At 42.2% G+C, this 18,417-nt stretch overlaps 1 protein-coding gene across 1 annotated transcript in view; it reads right to left on the bottom strand.

The window, feature by feature from the left end:
• Nucleotides 1-10,335: 10,335 nt before the first annotated feature.
• Nucleotides 10,336-18,417, bottom strand: part of AGBL1 (AGBL carboxypeptidase 1) — a 732,091-nt gene continuing 724,009 nt past the window's right edge. The window contains exon 23 of the mRNA XM_088025191.1: nt 10,336-10,534. Within this exon, the coding sequence (XP_087881317.1) occupies nt 10,336-10,534 (199 nt within the window). The remainder of the gene's footprint in view (nt 10,535-18,417) is intronic.

Here is an 18,417-nt window from a genome sequence, read left to right on the forward strand (position 1 = left end):
TTTGAAAATAAGATGCTGAAAATTACAGATGCATTTTTAGTTAAATCTGAGGAAGGAAGCATGAAGGCAAGTTTGCCTCAAGAACAAGAGAATAGAAGGAAGGATGGAAGGAAGGAAGGAAGAAAAAGGAAGGAAGGAAGGAAGGAAGGAAGGAAAGAAGGCAGGAAGGCAGGAAGGCAGGAAGGCAGGAAGGCAGGAAGGCAGGCAGGAAGGAAGGAAGGAAGGAAGGAAGGAAGGGGAGGGGAGGGGAGGGAAGGGGAGGTGCTTCCAGTAAATGATCCACTAAGGATCATTTCCTTTTAGGGGTTATTATACCATGAAGAAAAAGACCTCAGCTCAGAACCTAACTTGGCCTCTCTCCTAGCTACTTAGCACACACTACTGAGTACCTCTACAAAATGGGGACAGTGATAGTCACTGGCCTCGCAGGGATTTTGTGAATAATTAACCCTCAGCCTAAGAACTAGTACACAGTCAGTGCTCCTGGTAACTTGGTGACTATTACTATCATTATTAGTTTCATCATTTTCATATCCAAATAAAATGGCTGAAGCTCCAAGCTATAATGTGGGAACTGTACATGCCCTAAAAATGAATTTTCAGATTCCCTGCTTCTGAGAGCCTCTGCCTGTAGTCTTTTTATCTAAAATGAATAAGCTCATCTTCCATTTACTCAAAATATCATCAGAACCCCACTCTCTGGGGAAGTCAACTTTTACTGACTTATTTTTTTTTAAAGATTTTATTTATTTATTTGGGAGAGACAGAGAGAGAGTGTGTGAGCACAGGGGGAAAGGGCAGAGGGAGAGAATCTGAGACTCTCCCTGAGCCTGAAAGCATAAGCTGAGCTGAAACCAAGTGTTCAGTGCTTAACTGACTGAGCCACCCAGGCACCCCGGCTTTTGCAGAAGGTTAGACGGTGCGGGGGTGACCTGAAATTAGACCCCACAAATCGGGAAAGGTCTTAAACACTACACATCACTTATAATTTTATGAGTCTGGGTTTCTCACAAGGCCTGAATTCTCCCTGGATCCCGGCCTCTGGCCTCCCTGGGAAGTCCCCTCCCTTCCACTTCTTCCCTCTGCTTTTCAGCCAGGGTGTGCGTCCCCAATCTCTGTCACCATCTAATGACAGCCAGTGGCTCCTCCACCTTCACCCCCATGATGCCCACACTGCATAGCTCCAAGTTCACTGAGCTGACTGGCTGAACAACACCTCCACCTGCTCTGGCTCTCCACCCTGGGCAAGGTGGAGGGAGAACTAGGAAGGGCCTGTAAGCTGCAGGGCTGGAGTTCGTGCAGGGGTGGAGTTCACTGACGACTTGCCCCGCAGCTGCTCCTCCCTCCCTGGACTACTGCATGAAGTACCAAGCGTGGCGGGCAGCACGTGGAACATGCTTCATGTCTATTGGCTCCCTTTCCCTGCCCAACCCTCTTGCAACCTCTGCCCAAGTCACCAGAGCCCAAAGTCATTTGTACTGAAATCCTGAGTGTGTGCAGCGGAAGCTGGTCCCCAAATGCCGGGGGACAAGGTCAAGGAGGGCAGCTGGCCCGGGCCCCAGCAGAGGGCCCGTGACAGGACAGGACTGTTAAAGAATTCGCTTTTTGAGCAGCTAACAAAAGAGTGGGCGATGAGTGGGCGGGTCAGCTGTGCGCAGAGAGGAAATGAGCCTGAGAGCCAGTCACACCTCTGCTCCAGGGGCATCCTATCCCAGGGTGACGTCACATTGCCACTTCCCAGAGCACTTGCCACCCCACAGTTACCCAGCAGGATCCACAATGAGAGGGAATTTCATTGCCCCCCACGGTGCCCCCTGACTCAATTCGCCCCCCCCCACTTTTAGGGTCTTCCTGTTTATGTTGTCGCTTTGCTTCATTATTTATTTTTAGCTCTGATTTTGGAAGCTTTTATTCTGCTGGGCACTGGCAGTGTCTCAACGGCATCGGCCTGGGCTCTGAAAAGATCATTGTGCGCGCCTGGCCTCGGGCCCCGGACGGACAGAGCGCTAGTGTGAGCCACCCGGCACTGCCCCTGCGAGCGCGCGGCCAGCCCACGGCCTGGCGGCCCTCTCCACTGGCAGGTCAGCACGGCCACAGCGAGTGTGGGACAGAGAGGTGACCACAGAGTTCATCGGGTCCAGCTCGCGAGTGGAGAAACTGAGACCCTGAGAAATGCAGTGTCCTCCCCCCAAATCACATATTAAAGTTGCAGAGCCAGACCTCAAATTGTGGACTCTCAAGGTCTGATCCAGGGCTCTCTTCCATGCGCGAGAAAGTAATTTCTGGAACAAAGTCATCAGTTCCTAAATTTCATGATGGGTGGCCACCAGAGTGCCTGCTCCATTTTTATTATTCACATCTCTTTCTCTTTTTTTTTTCTTTCTGGACTCTGAATGTACTCACATTCATGGGAAAAAAAAAAGGCTAGAACAGCAGTGGGAGCTCCTCTCATCATGCCCACATGCTCTTCTATTTGTTATTGTTTTTCTTTAAGAAATACAAAAACATTTTTGCTGTGAGTCAGGGGTGAGGAGCTGCTGCGGCTTGCCTCCTCCGACGGGCTGCAGCAGCAGCGAAGAAGGGACAAGCTTCAGTTCCCAGGACAATGGTCTCTTTGACTGGGAATATACCGAACCAGAATTACAAGTGTGCAAGAATAAACAAGGCCGGAGTCAATCTAAAGTTGTTTTACACTCTGTTTTATTAAAGTCAATGCATTTCCGTTCCTATGTGCAGCGCCTAGGTTTGCTTAATTGTAGACACCCAGGGTGAATGCTAATGGAGGCAGAGGACAGCCCTCGATCTGAAACCAAGGCCCTTTTCTGACCTCTACAGGCCATTTGGAGGAAAAAAAGGAAGCTGCTTCTGGAAAATAACAGAGCAGGAGGCACCACGGCGCGGGGGCTGGGGGAGATTTTTCCTGGATGCCTCCTTGCTGCTCTGAGCGAGCTGGACACAGGCGTGTCCTGCTTTTCTGCGGCTCCCTATTCATGTTTAATAGGTTACTGAGGCAACGAGGACAAGGTCATTCTCAGGAGACCTTTGGAATGGAAATTAAGATCTCAATCACTCAACCCATATTTAATGAAGGCCCTCCATGTCTTGGTCACAATGCTAGGCCCTCAGGATATAGCGGTGAACAACATCATCTCTCTTCTCCAAAAATGCAAAGTCTGGGCGACCAGGGTGGGTGGGTAGAAAAACCCGTAGGTAATACCATGCAACAGAAGCTATGACAGGGTTTCTCCACGCCTCTGTGGGAACCGGAGTCAGATGAGGGAAAGACTGCATTGAGGAGGATACGTTTAGGATATGATGAATAGAATTAGACACAGAGGTGGAAGCAGAGAGAGCGAATGAGGAAAGTGCTTTCTGGAAACTGAAAGTGATTTTTTATGACTTCAGTAGGGGTTTGTGTTAAGACAGGACACCAGAAAGTCAGCCAGGGGCTGGATCCCCAAGGGCTCCAGTGCCGGGTTCTGTTTGCATTTTATCCTTGGGACCATGGGAGGCCACTGAAAGGTTGTAAGCAGCAGAAATAGAAAAAAATGCTCATTCCAAACATCATCTGGCTGCACAGGGAAGAAAGGGCTGGAAAAGGAGGCAAAATCGCAGGTGAGGAGAAACCATCACTGAAACCCAGGCAAGAAATGAACCAAGAAGAATGAGTAATGGGCAGATGCATTTAAACTAAAGGTAAGAAGAGCAAGGCTTGGCAAGGCTTGTGGATCCATGTGTTTAGGGAACGTCTGAGTGCCTGCCTTGCTCAGACTTTGGGCTGTGCACTGGGCACACAAAAGATTCCTGTCAAGGTGATCAAGTGAGGAACTTGGAGGTAGGCTTGGTGGGAGGATATCATGAGGTTGTGACCTGTGAGTATGAGGTGGAGTGGAGTGTTCTGCAGGAATATCCAGACAAGTTACTTGTTTTTGAACCAAGGATTGAAAGCAACAACAATCCTGCCCTTCGTGGAGACAGGGAATTACTCCGTGGTTTCTAAAAGGCCCTCAGGGGTCTTTGAAGAGACCACTTTTCCTTGGAGTGCGGACTTAGGGACTTAGGTGTCAGACCACCTGGGTTGAAACCACGATCCTACTACTTACTGGCTGCATAATCATAGGCAAGTGCTCGCCTTCTTATGCCATAGCATCCTCACCTGCCAAAGGAGGCATAACAAGAGGGCTTACCTCAGGGTTAAGTTGTGAAGCATAACATGATAACATATGGTCTTAGACGTGGGTCTTCATGTTCAGCACATGTTAACTTTAGCATGACGAGGGGTGGGAATCAGAACTTTACTGGGAGCAGATTCCAGCTCCATCACCTACTAAAAGTGCAGCTGAGCCTCACTTTGAAAATGGCAGTAATGATGCCCATCTATCGAATGGAGTGGTAGTGAGAGCTTAAATGAGTATGAGCAGAGAGGGAATCACAGACAGGTTTTTTTCTCCCCTAATACCTTCTAAAATCACTTCCTCTTCAGACTGAAGTGTAGGTGGGGACCAGTTGATATGATTCTGTCTGAGAACATCCATTCATTTAACCTCCATATTCTGGCTGGCAGGGCTGTCCGTCTCTGCTCCCTCGCTTTGTGCCACAGCTAGCACACAGAACTGACCTCATTGCCACTTCCCATCCTGACCTTCAAAGCACAAAGCCACACTCAGACACCTCAACTGAACTGCTCCAATAACTGTGCTTAATTATTAGTAGTAGTATTTTGTCGGGGGGCAGGGTGGGGGGGTGATGGTGGTAGTAGTGTTTGTCTACTGCTAAGAAATCATCTTAACCCCATCTGGCCCTAGGAAAGCTCAGAAGTTCCTAATCAGAATAACAAGTTTGTTCTAGGCAATCATCCGTTGCTCTATTCTGTCTTGTCATAAAACCCAAATGTGGTTTATCTGGTAATTCTCCCATAAGTATGCATTCTCTTCCGGAGAGGACTGGATCCATTTTTCCTCATGCCCTAATAAGCAGGCTCAAAATATACACATGCTAGAGACTAGTTTATGCCATATGCTGATAAGAAGGCTTCACCTTCTTCCCAAAAAGTCTTCCATCTCAATTTGTGTCTGGCAGTATGGGGTAAAAGCACCATCTAGCTGCTCCCTACTTTTATGGTCATGTGTCTGATCATAAACTTTCCCTCACTCACTCTGTTTCCTTGCTTAAAGCCCTGCACTTACATTGTGAGTGTGCATGTGTGTGTGTGTGTGTGTGTGTGTGTGTGCATGTGCGTGTGTGTGTGTGGTAGGGAACTCAAGCTCAATTCCATCTCCACTGGGTTGGAATGTGTGCAGTAGATGATGTTAAGTTATATACAACTGTATTCTCTTTATTATTAGGCACCAAAAGGCTGTAATACAATCCGTTTTTGTCCAAAAACGTCTTTTTACCACTTTCTTTTTTCTAAACAACACTTTTTTTTTCTATCAAGAATCAGTTGGGCACTCATGAAGCCAAACCACAACATGAACAAAAGAGGACATCTGTTGGGAAGACAGCAGCAGGCTTCAGACCTAATGAATTATTTTTGCCCCAAAAAAGCTCTCATGGTAAGGACCCAGGCTACTGTCTCTGTGCCATTCCAAGCCTGGAGCCTTTAAGGGGTTGGAGCAGGTTGTACCAGCAGGGCAAAAGGAATCCATCACTCTAATGCAAATGTTCAGACCCACCACGCAGGCCACTGTCCTGAGTCCCTAACAAGGATGACTTATGTCAGGCATTTCATGGAAGCTCCTTCTCTTGGCAGAGAGCAGAGGCTCCCCTTGGAATATGAAACCAACTCTACAGCTCAGTTGTCCAGGCTGGGAAATAAAAGCGGGCATGAGAACTTCTCCCCTTAGGGGTGTCATGTGACCCGACTTGCGTTGGCATCCCTCAACATGAGCCCGTAACTCAAGAATCAGGTTATTTTCAAATGTGCTCTGTGGCTCTGAATCTTTTTTTTTTTTTTTTTTTTGGAGGCCTGGAAGAAACTGGAGCCAATGGCTGGAATGCTTGGATTCTCACTGACAGGACTGTAAGAAGTACCCAGACAGCCAAGTTGGCACAATGCACACCGAGCCCTGTGCCCGGCCCCACCAAAGGCAGTCTGCAGTGCAGAGCACCTGGCTGAATCCTGCAGCCTCTGGCAACTCCTCAAGATTCTGCTCCTCATTCTCTCTGCTCTATCTAAACATTTGCACAATACAGGCAAGGGCAAGGCCACTCTGCTCCTTCTTAAGCTTGCCTCACATGGGAACCAGTCTTCCATGGAAACCATCAGCTTGAGGGGCTGAGGTGTGCATGTGCTGGATGCCCTTTTAGTGAAATCAGTTACCTTTTCAGAAACACAAACTCTGATTTGAGACGGGAAATGAAGGAATCCAAGGGAAACACATGGGGTTTCACTGAGATGTTGGACGTTCAGGTTTGAGGTTAGGAGGAAGATACATTTTGACTGCCGGCCAATGTGTTGAGAAGTATGCTAGCCGCAGGGAGAGGTGACAAAATAATATTGGGCACATGCATCTTCGAGTGCTCCACCCACTGGCCGGTGGGGGTGGGGCTGTGAAAACCACATAAATAAAATTGTAAATAGAAAGCATGCTTTAAGAGGGATGTATAAATGGTGCAGCAGGGACACAGATGAGGGGTTATAGAACTTGGCTGGGCTGATTAGGAAAGGTCTTACAGAAGGAAGGTGATATTTGAACTGGGTCTTGCAATGCCCAAATTGCATAATGGGAGATGCTCATCAGAGACAGAGGAAAAATGTGAAAGTGTGTGAAAAATCAAAGAAGGTATTTAGGAAGCTATGTGGCTCAAGAAGTGGTGTGTGTGTGTGTGTGTGTCTGTGTCTGTGTGTGTGTGTGTGTGTGTGTGCATCTGTGTATGCGTCTATGCGTGCTCACACTCATGCATATGTGCAGTGAGATAAAATAAAGCTATGTCCCATGGCAAACAAGAGATTGCAGGATAGCAAAACCTAAGTCAGTAGAGAAGACTGGGGGCCAGGTTGTACAGGGGATCTTTTTCCTGTAGGAAATATGGAGCTAAAAAGTCCTTTGCCAAGGGAAGTGTCAAGAGCAGCCAGCATATTCCACCCTTAAGGAATTGTGGAAGTATGATCCTTAGGGTATCAAAAGAAGCCTTGTACTTCTCTACCCCTAATGGGACCATCCTAGAGGTGTAAAAGGCCAGCTACCCACGTTTGCCCCTCAGAGAAAGTGCACAGCGTGCCCCAGGAAACTGCAGCCCCCCTGCCCAGCCTCCTCTCAGTCCTAACCCTGCCAGGCAGAGCACTGGGTACCAGCTGGTACTGGACACCTGTGCCCATGGTCTGGCTTCAGCATCACTTCTCCGTACTCTCATCCCCCCTGCGCACTTTGAACCACATCTGCTTCCCATTAGAGCCCATCACTGCCTGGAATCCTCGAGTAATCTTGTTTGGCTATGAGTTTGGGGGAACAGGGTTTTCAGAACAATTCACTATAGCGGTTTGGCTGGCAAGACACATGTCTGGCCGGGCTGGAAGAGCCATTCTTATCACTATCTGGAGTTGACTTGCCAGTGAGCCCTGTCTTCCCCCAAGACTGAAAACCAGTGAGGTGTGACACAGAATGGCCTTCAGTCCCAGCGGGAAGGGACAGAAGACAGCTCTCTCTCTAACTCTTCTGTTCCCTCCAAGCAAACTCCTTCTCGGCTGACTGGAACCTGGGCTTAGTTGCTCAAGGCTTTCACCAGTCCCCGTCTCACTGCATATACCTCTCCTTCTACTGATGTACTTCTAGAAGTCCTTTCCCCATGGACCTGCCATAGGCCCCCAGTATTCAACATGACCCCAAACTGCATTCATTATCTCTCATCTTATTGCAAACCTGCTGATCTACAAATAGGGTAATGTCACGCTTAGAGTCCTCATATTACTGAACTACCACCATAGCAGGGTATCCAGTCAATCGGTCATAAGCAAGCAGGACAGTGGTCCCACTGCACGCCCGCAGACATCATTCCTGGGCATGCTTCTGCTGAAGATTCTTTGTCTCCACCAGCACATTCAGAATAAAGACCGACCTTTTCATCAGGGCATGTCAATGTTGCCCGATCATTTCAATGCCAACGTTCTCAATTTCATCTCTTGTCACTCCCTTCCCATCCCCACATACAAACACCTCTTTTAAACCAGTCACACTAATCATTTTATTCTAAGTTTTAACCTCACCGTAGGGCTTTTGCACAAACTCTTTCTACTCCTAAGCATGTTTCTTCTCCTTTTCACCTGAAAACTCTTGCACATCCTTCAAGAATCACCTCAATTATCATCTCTTGGTACATGTTTCCCACCACTGCTGCCCCATTAGATGATCTTCTGCAAAGCTCCAGAAAGGCGTGTGCCACTGCATTGAAATGTTTACTGCTCATCTTTCCCACTTGCACACAGAGTAGGTCCTTTTCCCTGCAGTCTTAGAGCTTAGTAAAGTCGTGACACATAGTAGGTGCTTAATGTATGTTTGCTAAATGGATGAATCCATGTCCCATTTCACTGGCTTTTCCTGAACCTCCAAGTAGAAATTTACATGTCCTGGTCACTTGCCCTCAGGAACATGTCAGGTGTCCAGAAGCTCGTCACATAAACAAATTTGAGCTGAGGCACACAAAGTGGGGATGATGAGTCACAATTATTTCCATCCTTCCCAACATTTACATTTTCAACACAACTATCTTCTTGACGCCTCCAAGCAACGGGAGAACAGAAACATAATGCTGTCCCCTATTTAAGAGTGGAAAGGTTTATAAGAGAAGTTAAGCCCTGCTGTTATCTGGGATTTGAATGTGGTGTCTTTGCTATTTCCCGTAAACCTCTTATATACATTTCAGACACCTGAATGTCTTAACACCAAGAATGGATATGTGGTTTCTGAACTATAGCAAAGAAATTTGGAAAGGAGTTGGAAAAAGAAGGGATTATCAATAATAATAGTAGTAGCAATAATAATAATAATAATAATAATAATAATAATAATAATATCAGCTCTTCGAATCATAACACACCTGCCTTTCTCCTATGCCTTGGGGCTAAATTATGGCAAAGTTTTATGGTGCAGCTTTCTGCTGGTCTAGAGGGTTGCTGTGAGTTTTTTCTGAAATTATTGTTTCCAAAATCTCATGGTGGTTATTGGCTTATCAGGGGAAGTATTTGGCAATATTTGATCCCCAGTATGCATTATCCCCTTTTCCCTATGCCCAACTCAAATAAAGACTATATTTTACAACCTCTCTTGCAACTACCTGTGACCACAGGACCACTTGTTAGATGGTGGTACTAAGGAGAAGTGTAATGTATAGCTTTTTGAAATACAGAGAATGTGTTCTTTTTCTATCCTTCTTATTGCTGACTGGGATGTAGATGCAAAGGCTGATGCTTTAGCAGCCATCTTAGACTAAGAGTAGAAGCAACACGCATGATAACTTTATAACATGGATAATGTTCATCTCCATTGCATGTATAAGAAAACTGAGGTTTGGGGAAATCTAATTAGTGGCCTTAGTTCCCCATAAAAACTGACTGCCATATCCAGGGTATGAGCCACATCTGTCTGAGTCTGAAATGAATGATTTTTCCACTATGACTTGCTGCCTTCCAGCGTTATGGTTAGTGGCCTGAATTCACAGGATTTTAAAGTTTGTAAAGACCAATGGCCATGTCTTATTCAGTATTGTGCCTTTTCCCTTAGAATCTAGGACAGTTCCTGGATTATACTGGATCTGTAAAATATATACTATTAAAACAGACTAAGCATGATGCTTGCAAATTCTCCATTGTGCAGCCATTCATGTTCAATAATTCAGCAGCTGAATACCCTGCTAGGACCCTCAGAAGTCTCAGTGGGGCTCATAACTTGTGCTGAGGAGCTCTGATGCTATAGTAGGAAGACAACTAGAGGAGATAACACTCATATGTAGAACAACTTAGTTAACCATATAGAAATCGGGCTGAGAAGCCAAAAAGAAGCCCAACTCCTACTTCCAGGCTGCTCCAGTTTCAAGCACAGGAAGGGAGAAAGGCTCAAAATAGTGCTGAGAGGATCCATGGTAATCCTGAGAGCAGCCCTTTCTAGCATAATGGCAGCTTGCATGGGCTCCAAAGGCCACCTAACTATGTATGTAAAAGGTGTAATTGTAACATAGCCAGTCTCTATGCCTAGTGAAACTAGAACAAACTCTGGAATTAGGTTGCTCGGCTCACATGGGCTGGCTTTTGGCACCAATGCTGTACATGTCTGAGGGTAAAGAAACAACATAGCCACTAGTCCATGGTTAGAGACATGGAGCTCGCTCTGAACCTCAGGGCTAAGGGATGGCTTTTCTTCCCTGGTCTGGCCCCTCTTCTTCTTCCCCTCCCTCATCCTTGTGGAAAGCACACTCTTGGATCTGCCGGTCCAGCTCAGAGAAGCTCCCTTCTGGGTCTGAGCTGCTGTCTGTACTGTAATCAATCTCCTCCATGCAGGGGGGCTCATCATCCAGTTCTGAGGTCACGCCGCTGCTGCATCTGCCATGGGTTCCCAGGAAACAGGAGAAGAGAGGAAGGAGAGGAAGGGAGGGAAGGAAAAAGGGATAAAAAATACAGAGGGGAGGAAAACAGAGAGAGGGAGGTGGGGAGAAAGGAGAAGGAAATGAAAAGAGAAGTTACCCAAAGGAAGGAGAATTTACAATTGATTGGAAAGGGAGAAGGATATTTATCTTCCCTGAGTCTGCATCTCAATAGCCCCTGGTCCTTTAAATGTGTCCCATACACAGTCCCTAGGTCCTCAACCATTATTTTGAGATGGGGGGAAGAAATCACATAAAATCTTTGGGATTCCTTCTTCCTTTGCCAGAAGAGTCTGCATTTCTAAGTCAGACCAGAAGGTTTCCAATCAGAAGAGGTGGACAACCTCACGTACTTACGGTCTTCAGGGTTTTTGTGGCTCAAAGTGAAATATCAGAGAAGGGTGTCACTGTCACTCACTGAGTATTGGAGAATGCCACGTCAACTGTGTCCAGGGAAGGGTGGAATTGGAATTCAGGGAGCTAAGACCACAAGCCCTAATGTATCCCACTGCTACTCACAGCACTATGGGTCATTGCATAGCTCTTGTTCATTATGATGGATGGTTTATTAGAATTAGACAATCCAGGTTGAAATTAATAAAGGAGAGAGTAAGCGGGCAAACAGCATTCTCTTTCTGCTATGTTTGTACATCCCATCATCTTCCTTCTCTCCCTTTTATGTTAGTTTATTTACAAGTGGAAGATCAGCAGGGGTTGCCCAGCAAGAGGTAGAAGGGGGCAACAGGAATGGACAACAAACCTTGACCCCATATTGAGAGCAGGGGATATTTCTTCCCAACAAACTGTATATCTATCTCATTTGCATGAGGTACCTTCTTTCCTGAAGACTTTCTAATCACTCCCTACTTAGGACTTAACCAATTAGGATTAACAGCATGCTGGGTTTCTACTCTGTGATTTATGGAAGGCAAGCACTTCATAAATCAGGCAGAGCTGTTCATCCACCTGCCTCGCCATAAACAATGAAAATGGGTAATCAGCAGCATAGTTACATGTTAGCTCAGGAAATGAATCAGAGTCCAGTTTCCTAATTGTCTACTGACTGATGAGAGCAGCTTCATGCTCTCCAGGCCCTTGGTACCCTAAACTGAAGGTCTGGTGGGACATTTCCTGAATGGAGAGGAAGGGGAAGAAATCTGAATCTGGTTTCCACAGTCCCACAGCATTAAACTGTTACCATATTTTACAAGCTGAATTGTGGGTGATAAAGCAGTTGAGTAAAGGAAGGTAAGAGCTGCCCAACTGTAACACGAGCTCAAGTCAGCAAGAACTGATTGCCTGTGAGTCAGCCGTCACCATATGAGGGACCCAGAAGACATGCTGTACAATGTCAGGAGCCTGAGCTTCAATTCTGGCCATGAGACCTTGGAAAACCCCCAGCCTCACAGAATAGCAATAATAGTACCTTAAGAACTATTGTGCAGACTAAATGAGAAAGCACACAGATGCTATCTAGCAGAGTGTCTTGCAGAGTAAAGGCCATCAACAAATTTTAATTCTACTGCTCTACTGTGGATATGAAAGAAGAGGGTGAACCATGGTGTTGAAGGAGGCAGGCATTGAGCTTTGTTGCTTCACACCTGGGTTGTAATTACAGCAAAACCATTCAAATTTGCACTGCTAATAACTTCTCTAAAGCATCATTTTTATTATGCCACTTCCAGATTTGGAATTTGCAATGACTCTTCCTTGTTTATTAATGCAATGTGGGTACTGATGGATGGGATGCTCCCTATGGGGTCCAGTTGGCAGGAGTCCATAAGTAAACAAGGTCAGTTTTCCCCTAATGAGGGCCTGTCTTTCCTCCACTTCAGAGTCTGCTCCAATTACTCATGGACCTGGACCTTTCCCACCACAATAAAGTCGTCAGGCTGTTCTGGTTGTGATCATCCAAACATATCAGACTGAATGTTTTTCCAAGCCTTTATTCAGGTAACCGATTTCTCATCTCTAAAATGATGTTCCAACTGCTCAGCATCCAACCAAATAAGATAAGTCATTTTTAAAAGCTCATCTTAATCTCCACCAAATGACTGTCTTGATAGCTTTCTTTGAAATTTTCTCCCTTTAAATATTAATCTTCATATATTCACTTAATTTGTTTTGATCCTTAATAACATTTACAGTCCTATTGTGAATAAGGCCCAAGCCTCTGCCTAATTCTGTTATTATTCGATAGAAAGTCTAGAATGTGCTAAGAATATAGTAGACATACAATAAATAGTTCCCAAATTGAACATATAACAAGTATGTATGTAGAAAAATACATACATACCATTTTGGACTGTCTTTGGGGGGGAATTACTTTTTTCTTGATTTCTTTTTCAAAGGTTTTATATATGCATTAAGCCATAATTATCACATTAGTGCATTTTATTGATTTCAACAAATATGGTTTCCTTTGCCAGTGATGTATATAGTGTAATATAAAATAAATACATATTATATAATATACAATGTATAATATAGTATTAAATCATATATTTACTTATATAGATTTATATTTATATTTAATTTATATATGTAAATATATATTTACATTTATAGTTAACTTATATATGTAAAGGACTGAGAAAGTTTAATTGTGTCTCTCACTTATTTCTCCAAATAGAGTAAAAGTATTCTAATAACTTAGAAATCAAATTACACATTTAGGGACTTCCACTTCTCTATAGACAGAGAAGTACTTCTCTTTTTTCCTCCTCATAAATTATCCTGGATATTTTATATAAAACAAATATAAGAACACTCTAAAATGTGGATGACATATGGAGGGAAAGAAGCAGACAAGATGAGGTCTTGGGACTAAAAGACAATATGGGGTGAGCTTCCTGACATTTCCCTTTGCCTCTTATATCCCAGACTTGGAGTTAGACAAGCTGACAACCTGGAAATGCTAACAGGTGTGGACAAAAACAGTCCCAACAAGAGCTAGTTCTATCTAGCCAAATGGTAACGAAAGAGGCAGCCTAGCAAGAAGGATGAGTTTAAACTACACTACTAGCTCTACTCCAGCCAAAAACCACAGAAAAACCAGTGGCCACAACCCTACCCCACCAAGAGAAGCAGGGAGCCTAGACTTCTACTCTCACTAGACTGTAACAAGGTGCCCACAAACCCTTTCTTTCCCCCAAGCTAAGGCATCAGAGAAGGTAGGATAGAGAGCTGGGACTTTCATTCCTAGGGCACAATAATGAGGTCCCTGACCCCTCAATACCACTGGAGGCCAGAGGGGAGCCTAAACTTCCATACACAACTGTTGGTAACAAGACTGACCCCTACCAGTGCCAATGGAGAGCAGCAGCAAGGCCCTCCTGCTCCTTGAACCCAGAGTGATATTAGTGAAGGTCTAGGGGGGACCTGAAACTCTCCCTACTGCCCAGCAGTAACAAAGAGCCCTCACACCCAGGGTGGTCAATGTGGTTAAACAGGGAACCTAGACTTTCACCTCCACCTGCCTGTAACAAGGCCCATTCTTCTCCTGTCTGAGTGGTGTTGGAGGAGACAAGTTCAAACATAAGATTTAAATCAGATCTTGGTCTCATAGTGTGATACCCAAATGTCAGGTTTCAATGTAAAATTATTCATCACACTCAGAATCAGGACAACTAATAGATACAAATATCAACATGACAGAGAAGTTAGAATTATCTAATGAGGATTTTAAAGCAGACGTCACCCAAGTGCTCCATTGAGAATTATGGACACATATGAAAAGAAATAGAATGTCTCAGTAAAGAAATCGAAAATCTCAGCAAAGAAAAAAATATATATTTTTATATATTATTTATGTATATGGGATATATATTGTTTACATATATATTTATAAATATGGGGTATAAAGAAAAAACAAATGAAACTTTAGAAGTGAGAAGTGTACAATAACAGAAATGTAAAATGTGGCAAAGAAATAGAAAGTCTTGCAGAGAAATTAAGATATAAAGAAGAATAAGGTGGAAAGTTGAAAACTGAAAAATAAAAATAAAATGAATGAATAAAAAATTCAGCAGACAGCCTCAGCAGCAGAATGGAAGACACAGCAGAAAGATTCGGTGGATTTGAAAATAGAACAATAGAAATTACTCAATCTTAACAGAGTGAAAATAAACCAAATCAATGAGCAGGACATCAAGACCTTGTGGAACTATAACAAAAGATCTAACATTCATCCCATCAGAGTCTCAAAAGAAGAAAATCTGAAAAAGTATTCAAAGTAATGGTTGAAAACTTCTAAAACATGGCAAAGACGTAAACCTACAGGTACAAGAAGCTGAGCAAACCCCAAACAGATAAACTCAAATCCATACCAAGACAGATGGCCGACAAACTTCTGAAAACCAATGACACATTAAAAATCTTGAAAGCAGTGAGAGAGAAACCTTAGGGGAATGACAATAGGGAAAACATAACTTGAATAGCAGCAGTGTTTGCCTCAGAAACCATAGAGGTGAGGAGAAAATGGCACACTCATTCTTTGTGGTTGAAAGAAAAGAATTATCAGGCTAGGATTCTGAAATCAGAAAAGAAATATTCTCCAAAAAGGATGGGAAAATTAAAAGCATTCTTACAGGAACTAAAGTTTTGAGATTTGTTGCCAGCAGACCCACCCTGTAAGAATGGTTAAAGGGAATACTAAATAGAAATAAAATAATAGCAGAAGAAATTTTGGAACATAGGAAGAAAGAAAGAAACAAAAGAGTAAACATAGGGATAAATCAAATAGCTTTTCCTTTTCCTCTTGAATTATTAAAATTAGGTTTAACAGCTGAAGCAAAAATTATAAACCTGTGTGACATGGTTCTCCTTGTATTAATTAAATATTTAAGATCATTATATGATAAATGGAGGGCAAAGGAAGGTACAGGCAAGTAAGTTTTCTATAGTTCACTTGAATTGGTAAAAATGTGACTCCAGTTGGTTATAATAAGTTATGTGTATATAATAGAATATTTACAGAACTAAAAATGTTATACATAGAGATACACTCAAGATCCTACAGATAAATAAAAATGGAATTCTAGAAAATATCCACTCCCAGAAGACAGGAGAAATAAAACAGTTAAAAAAGGGAGAGAAAGAACAAATGGAAAAACAATAAATGGAAGGCTTAGCCCTGACATAAGAATAACATTAAATTTAAATTGTCTAAATACACCAATTAAGAGAGATTGTCAGAGTGGATTAAAAAACGTGATCAAATTGTACGCTGTCTATAATAACTCACTGAAAATATAATTAAATAGGTAGGTTGAAAGTGAAAGGATGGAAAAGATATTCCACATAAACATTAATAAAAAAAAAAGTGGCTCTATTAATAGCAGATAAGGTAACCATCAGAATAAAGGAAATAACCAGGGACATAGAGGTGAATGATGATAAAAATGTCCATACATCAAGAAGTCATAGCACTCCTGATGTGTATGAACCAAACAGAACTGCATAAATATGTGAAACAAAACCTGGTAGAACTGAAAGGAGAACTAAACAAATCTATAACTACAGCTCAAGACTTCAATATTCTTTTCTCAATAGTTGATTAAACAACTAGACAGAAAATCAACAACAACACTATCAACCAACAAGATATAATTGACATAAATAAAATACTTCAGCCCTAAACAACAGAATACATATTCCTTTTCAATGCACACAGAATATATACCGAGATAGACCATATCCTCAGCCATACATAAAGCTAATAAATTTTAAAGGAGCAAAATTGTACAGAGTGTATTCTTAGATCAGAGTGGAATCAAGCCAGAAATTGAAAATGGAAAGACAAAAGATAAGTTCCCAAGCACTTGGAAAGTAAGTAAATACACTTCTAAATAATTCAGGAGGTCAAATAGGATATTTCAAGGGAAAGAAAAAAATGCATTGAATTGAATGAAATTGCAAATATAACCTATCAAAATCTGTGGGACATAGATAGAGCCATAGTGAGATGGAAATTTGTAGCAATGAATGCTTACCTTAGAAAAGTCTAAAATAAAAAATCTAAGCTATTACTTTAAGAAGTAGAAACATAAGAGCAAAATAAACCCAAAACAAGTAGAAAAAAAAGGAAGGAAATAATAAGGAAACAGAAACCAATGTAACTGAAACAGAAAAACAATGGAGAAAAATCAATGAAAAAAATCTATAAAATTGAATAGCCTATAACAAGACTAACAAAGAAAAAAAGAAGGAAGGCATTAAATACCACATCAGGAATGAAACAGGACTATCACTATAGACTCTGCAGGCAATGAAAGGATAAGGAAATACCACAAAAAACTCTATGCACATAAATTTGACAACTTAGAAAGTATGGACCAATTCCTCAAAAAGTACAAACTACAATAATTCACTTAATATGAAATAGATCATTTGAATAGTTCTATAACTCTTAAGAAATTTGAATTTATAATTTAAACTCTTGAAGAAGAAATCTCTAGGGCCAGATATTCTCACTGGAGAATTACACAACATGATTAAAAAAGGATTAACACCAGTTCTACACAATCTTTTCCAGAAAACCAAAGAAGAGAGAACACTTCCTGTTCGTTTCATGAGCCAAGTATGACCCTGAGACTAAAACTAGACAAAGACAGTAAGAAGGAGGAAAGAAAACTACTGACCAATATCCCCCACGAATATAAATCCTTAACAATTAGCAAATGGAATTCAGCATTATATAAAAAAGAATTATATACCCTGACCAAGTGGAGTTAATTCCAGGGATTCAAGACTGGTTCAATATTCAAAGAGCAATCAGGGGAAGCCATATACTAACAGGCTAATGAAGAAAAATCACATGATCATATGCATTTATGCAGAAAATGCATTTGACAAAATTCAAAACCTATTAAAGAGAAAAACCCTCGGAAAAGATAGTATAAAGGAAGACTTCCTGGCCTTGATAAAGAACACGTATGAAAACATATAGTTAATATTATACTTAACGGTGAAAGACTGAATGCTTTTCCCTGTGATTGGGAACAAGTCAAAGATGTCGACTGTCATTGCTGCCATTCAGCATAGCTCTAGAAGCTCTAGCCAGCACAGTGAGGCAGGGAAAGAATATAAAAGCATATAGACGGGAAAGCAAGAATTGAAACCATCTCTATTTGGGGAATGTACGAAAACAAAAACCAAGTAAACAAAAAATAACTCCTAGAGCTGTAAGTAAGGTCAATGAGGTCATAGGTAACAAGATCAACATTCAAAAATCAATTCTACTTTAGTTAGTAAAAATGAACATGTTAAAATCATTAAACTTTTATAATCCCTAAACAGAAATGAAAGACCTAGATGTTAATAGCACAAAAGATACACCAGACTTGTATACTAAAAAAATGAAAAACACTGATGACAGGAATCCAAGAAGATTTAAATAAACAGAGAAAAGTACATGGCTCAGAAGGCTCAACATTGTAAAGATGGTGATTTTCCCCTAATTGGTACACAAATTTAACACGGTTCTCATCAAAATTCCAAAAATACTTTCATTGATCTGGATGAGGTTATGCTAAAATTCATGTGGAAAGGCTAAGGAACCAGAAATAGCTAAAGCAATTTTGAAAATAAAAATAAAGTAGGAGGGAGGAATCCCTCCATCCAATTTCAAGACATATTCTACATCCACAGTTACCAAGATTGTAGAGCTCTGGCAAAGTGATAGACACATAGGTCAACAAAATAGGACAGGGAACCCAGAAATCTATCCACACAGGTAAGACCAACTGATTTTTGATCAAAGTACAAAAGTAACTCGACTACAAGGGAAGTTTTTAATTTTATATTTTACAAAAAGCCAAGAGATTTTTGCAAAAGAAGGAC

The sequence above is a fragment of the Eumetopias jubatus genome, unplaced genomic scaffold (genome assembly GCF_037043125.1).
Source record: "Eumetopias jubatus isolate StellerSeaLion01/CBP00866 unplaced genomic scaffold, mEumJub1_p1.0 scaffold_7, whole genome shotgun sequence".
NCBI lineage: Eukaryota > Metazoa > Chordata > Mammalia > Carnivora > Otariidae > Eumetopias > Eumetopias jubatus.